Raw genomic sequence first — 6,000 nt, 5'->3', positions numbered from 1 at the left:
ACAGAGGGTACTCGGAAAATTGACAAATTCAGAAAGAGCCCTACTAAGGCCAAAGCAAAATGGAATTACTCTTTAACTTGTTTGGTAATGCTTATCACAACCAAAAGATTTTCTTGCAAGGAAATTCGAAAATCATACCCCATTTTAAAGTATGCTTCCTTAATGGAAAAACGTCAAAGATTACGAATCACTATTGTCTTTGTCTTTAAAACTGTGAAAGTGTAAATGTACTCAAGTATATTTAAATTTATATTTGTTAATATTTATTCCTTTTTATATTGATATCTTGAACAAGTGACTGTTGAATATTGATGGAGTAGGATTTGTGGTGCTTTTCTAGTTCTGTATTCTTGTAAATCATTCTTTATTAAAAGTAGTCTAACTCGATTTTAGTATTCATATTTTCTATTGAAATGAATCTACTTATATCTTGTACAGTGATGGCTGAATGGTATCAAAAACAAACATTGCATTATATCAAGTAACATACTGTCAATTTTCTTATGAAAGGAGATAAAATAACAGAATAGAAAGGCTATATTTTATCTAGCTGTGTTGTAAATTAGATAATGCCAAACTGAAATCCATCATTTGTTCTCCTCAACCAAGCAATGGAAGAAAATGTTAAAACTGCCTTTGAAAATACAATTGCAAAAAACAAAAACACACAAACAAAAACACTATATAGTCCTCTTTCACAATAATTTTAATTATCGGCTACTGTTAAGTATAGATAGTACTGAGGTTGATGGAGACCACATTTCTACTTTTTGAAAAAAATTTGCCTTGTTAGCAGCCAAGAAGGACCCTTTATAATAATTCTCATAGTGCTGCCTTTCTAACTAAACATCAATACAAAGCATAAATACAGATTTCTAGTTAATGCAAGCATCCTGACTTACAATTGTTGGAATAAGGGAAGGTGCTGACAATATTTGCTTGATAATTCTGCATCGATCATAAAGAGGCTTTATGAGGTTCTTGTCTTGCTTAGTTACCTGAAAAACATGAAATTAATTATTGTTTCTGTCTCAGACAAGAATTAAATCGATATTTTTAGCAAGCAAAAAAAGTTCTGAATCCTCAAAGTAAGGGATTATAATAATATAATGAAAAAGGGAAGTCATTTATAAGATACTGTATAACGCGCATGCCACTTTTCTTCTAGAAACAGTTTCTTAAAGGATAGGTCCAAGTTTAGAAAGATGTTTCTTAAAGCTTTCTGAAAGAATCAATGTGTAAATGGTAAGGAACTTTTAATTCTTTATTCTTAAAAACACTAATGGGTGACTGAGACCTATTGGTTTTTCTTCCTAAACATGTATTTTATCTGGACTTAACATGATAATATTCATAAACACCAACCTTGCTCAGGTCTTCATCACTACATGCTTGGATTATACATTAGCTTACTGGTCAGCTCTGACATAAAGTGTTTTAGATAAAACAATTAACTTCTCGAAATCCTCAATTTTCTACTTATACAAGAAAGTTAGAGTTAAAAAGTTCCTTACAACTAAAAAATTCATAACATCATGGTCCACTAATGCATTCTACTGTATGACCCAACCCTAAGCAGTATTTTAAGAGGTCACATTGTGCATAAAAATTTAAATTGCTTGCTAATTACCTATCAATCATCCCTCTATCCATCCACCTCCCTACCTATCTCTCCCATCCAAAGTGATCAAACTCCTCTGCTTGCTTTGGCTTTTCTCCCTGCTGTGTATCTGCTACACACAACCACTCTTTCACTCCAGTCCAGTGGTTCTCACTCGGCAGGTAGTAGGAAGAAAATGGTAGAAATATCACAAGTATAATTGCCCAGTTATCTTTTATCAAAGTACAGATGCCTAAGTGTGCTTTTGGCTCTGCCTTCCAGATGTCCAAGAATCTTGATGGAAAATAAAATGGCTCAAGCATGTGTATTTTTAAACATTTCTAGTTATTCTCATGCTACCCTACCCGTATGCCAGTTTAGAATCATACTGGCCCATTCTGACCTCCCTTTTCTCTGAACTTCTCTATCTCATTAGGGGCCTTAACTGTTTTCTGTGTTTTGTCTTCTCGGCCCAAGTAAATGAGAAGTTTCTTAAGGAAAAAAATCCTATATTTCTTTAAATTCTCATAGTATCCAACACAGCCCCTTCCCTACTACCAATGTATCAGCCCAAGTTTATATGGAAAAGTACCCTAATTTTTAACAATCTTCATATAATCCCACAGACTATAACCAAAGGCTCTTTTATTTTTAGTAGAAAGAAAGCTCACCTTTCTCTGTAGAAGCCTTTTAAGTATTGCTTAAGTAACCCCAAGAGCCTTTCATGTTTTATCCCAAATCATTTCTTAAACATTTTTCTAGTCTGACACATCTTTACACACACACACACACACACACACACACGCACACACCCCAATCCTTTCATGTGTTCCATTCCATTGGGTTTTAATGATAAAGAAAAAAATCTTAATCTAAATTCAGAAAACATTGAAACAATATTTTTATTCAGTATCTCAATGTGACTTATAGTCCATAAAAGGACTTCAGAAAATGATGCATTTAGTTATTATTGGCATCTCTCTATTGCACTATGATTTTTGTGATTTTATTATTAGTATATTTTCCCAATTCTAGAAAAGCTAAATTTATTCCTAAAAGATAAAAAAGAAGAGTGACCAAAAAGCAAGTTTGAACACGATGAATGACATAGAAAAGTATTTTCTACATTTGCTAGGTGAAAAGCAAGGTACATGTACAATGCATGTACTTATCTTTCGTTCTAACGATTCCATGATTTTACTTTTAGTATCATTACCAAAGCAATCCCCCAAAAGAGACATGAGGGTTCATTCAATGCCAGTAAGTACAAGACACTTTCAAAATTCTAAATTCCATAAGTGCTCATCTTCAAATAGGCTTGGATAGTACAGGCTGCCCTGAAAAAGGGTTAGTGGTGAAACTGTGCCAGGAGCTGTCATCTACTCACAGGCTTATAGAGAGAAGCCGTAGGCGGCCTGTTAAGTCATTCTTCATGAAGGAAACTGAGTTCAAGAAGTAGGCTCTGCTAGATAAGTACCATAAATCTAAGGGTCAGAAATACATTAGACTTTGCTATTCCTTAGACACTTTCTGCTAATAATCCAACAATTTTCTCCTCTGAATTCAATGACTCTGTTTCTAAAATGCATCCTCCCTCTATAATTTTTCATACTGGTGGCTATCTATGGTATGTTAGATATATCTAACTTTTTATTATTGTTATATGAATAAAGGAAATATGAACCGTATTGACTAAACTGAAACAGCCAGAGACAGATATCCCAGAGCATAAACAGGTATTCAATTTGTAAAGATAAATATAAGGCAATAAACCCCCCGAAGATAATTATCTTTATTTCATGCTTTTCCATTTTTTATGGCATCAGAAGTAGTGAAACAGAGGAGGTTGAGCAAGAGAGGACTGTGCGTAAAACATAATTCAATATGATTTGTTGATAGCTTGACAAATTTTCTATAAAAAACTGGCCTCCCTATTCAGTAGGTTATTTGAACCATTAAAGTCTGGAGTAGTAGTCCCCCAAACGATCTGGTTTTCAGGGACAGAAGTGCTGCTGAGTGGCCAGCCCAAGTGTATTCCTTTCTGGGACCTGGTCAGAAAATTGTTTCGGAAGAACTGCCACAGTTAAGTGCTTTTACCACCATGCTTCTTTTCCTTTCTCCCCATGGCACTTGTCCCACATATTCTTTCACAGTGCACCACAGAAATTTATAAATGAAATTATTTGACTCATCCTCATGAGAATCAAATAAGCTCCTAAAGAGGGAAGTAAAACTAACAGTCTCCCAATTCTAGATATTTCTCCAATTCTAGAAAAGCTAAATTTATTCCTAAAAGATAAAAAAGAAGAGTGACCAAAATGATAATGAGTAAAAAGACTTTGTTAGTCTTTAGCTTTAGGAACTCAAGTCCTGCCAAGCTTTTCCTGTATCCATGTCTGTGTGGAACAAGTCTGGCCTTGTGAACTAACCAGTCAATCAAGCAACATGGAAAGTCAGTATTGAACATAATCATACAAAGCAACTACTGAAGAGAATGGTCTGGTCAATTTAGACTTCTAAGTAGGGGACTACCAATTAATATTGGCCTTGAAATCAGAGGACATGAATTCAGCTTCAAAAGTACATGCTATTTTTAACATGGAAAATTATGTAATCTCTGAACCTTAGATTCTTAATATGCAGAAAGAATGAGGATCACTTTTAATTATCATATGTAAATGTCCCAGGCACAGAGCCAAGCATACTGAATGTTATTTAAGCTATCAAATTATTTGACTTGAGGTTACTATTAATGTTGTACATTACTATAAAAGTAATATCATGATGCTGTTAAAGAATAAATTTTAAAACAAAGAAAAAATGTGAGAAACTCTTTATGTCTTGATATAAAAAGCTATCCGGAATACATAAAGTGAAAAAAGGATATAAAATTGTATAGGCTGCTATCTTTTGTTTACAGGGGACAAATTAAGAATGTATATTGATGCTTGCTTATGTATGCTTTATATAGAAACTCCAAAAGGATACGTAAGACAATAACAATATTTACCTGCATGGGGGTTAGACACCTCAGAGCTTTTGCTGACAGATGGGATGAGAAGGAACCTTTTCACTGAATAGCCTTTTATCTTTTCTTTTTGAACTCCATGAGAAAGTATTATCTATTTGACAATTTTTTCAAAAGAAGGATAAGTAGACAAAAGAACTTTATAATATCTTCCTTTTGCTGCCCTTTACCTCTAAAAGTCTTTCATCTCTCCAATATACAACAACCCACTAATCAGTAATTAAATTTTTATTTGATTTTGAAAAATAAAATGAATTATTCTTTTTAAAAATCTGCTTCCCCTCACAAAGATGCGGCATTGGTGAAGGGCTGTAAGAAGCAACGGCCATTACTCATCTGTCTGGTAATGTGTGCTGTACACCTGATCCCACCTACAGTTCTCTGAAAGGGCAATAAAATGTGGAATCTAAGGAACAAAAAGAACAGACTAATCAAAAACAAATATAGAGGACAATCTGGTGACAGCCAGAGAGGAGGGGGTTTGGGGGGCTAGGAGAATGGGGTAAAGGGTTAAAGAAGTACAAATTAGTAGTTAATAGATGGGCATGGGGATGGGGAACACAGCATAGGGAATGCAGTCCACAGTAATGTGATAGCTATGTGTACAGCTAGAGGAGAGAAAGAACATTAGGGGGATCATTTTATAAACTATATAAATGTCTAACCAAGGTACTGTACACCTGAAACTAAGAAAGTATAATTTTAAAAACTGATCAGAAGAGTTTAAATAGTACTCAGTAGCCAGCTGTGTGTGTGTGTGTGTGTGTGTGTGTGTGTGTGTGTGTGTAAATAAGTATATGAGTCAGCACCAATTCTGGATTTTCAAAAGAAAAAAAAAAAGGACATAAATTGGCACTAATATCAGACCCACAGGATGATTCATTTATTTCTAGTGCTCAAAGGATACCATGTGCCCCAGAAGTGATTACCTCCAAAAATTATCCATAGATGAAAGAGGAAGAAAATTACTCAGTATCAGTATCTGCATTGACAGGGCAATGCTGTAGGATTTCTCAGCTTTAGTATGGTCTCTGACTAAACATCAAATATAAAAATTTCAGAAAGAATCATAATAAAGTTCTCTCTAGACATGTCTTCACCTTGGAAGTTTTAATATTTAATGCATTTTCAGCAGTAAAGATGAAAGTCATCTGTCAAGTTGAGTTTAAAGAAGTGAGATTTAATGAGATAATCTCATTGAGCTCACTGAGGAGCCATAAATAATACTAGCTACTTTGGAAACTTACAACCCTCCCTTTGGTCCAGCTGTGGCTTCTGGACTCCCCTTTAAGACTCGCTTTATAGCTGACTAGCCATTTCAGCCCTCCCAGGAACAATATTGCAGCGTTAGATAGCGAGGCCCACATGTCCT

The 6,000-nt window shown here is 34.6% G+C and overlaps 1 protein-coding gene across 6 annotated transcripts in view; it reads right to left on the bottom strand.

Annotated features, from left to right (window-relative positions):
• Positions 1-6,000, bottom strand: part of FAM13C (family with sequence similarity 13 member C) — a 118,703-nt gene that overhangs the window by 7,090 nt on the left and 105,613 nt on the right. For all 6 annotated transcript variants that reach the window (XM_036222550.1, XM_016127624.2, XM_016127625.2 and 3 more), the window contains one exon: positions 903-998. In XM_036222550.1, the coding sequence (XP_036078443.1) occupies positions 903-998 (96 nt within the window). The remainder of the gene's footprint in view (positions 1-902; positions 999-6,000) is intronic.

This window comes from Rousettus aegyptiacus, unplaced genomic scaffold (assembly GCF_014176215.1).
Source record: "Rousettus aegyptiacus isolate mRouAeg1 unplaced genomic scaffold, mRouAeg1.p scaffold_m13_p_6, whole genome shotgun sequence".
Taxonomy (NCBI): Eukaryota; Metazoa; Chordata; class Mammalia; order Chiroptera; family Pteropodidae; genus Rousettus; species Rousettus aegyptiacus.
This window is presented reverse-complemented; position numbering and strand designations above follow the sequence as displayed.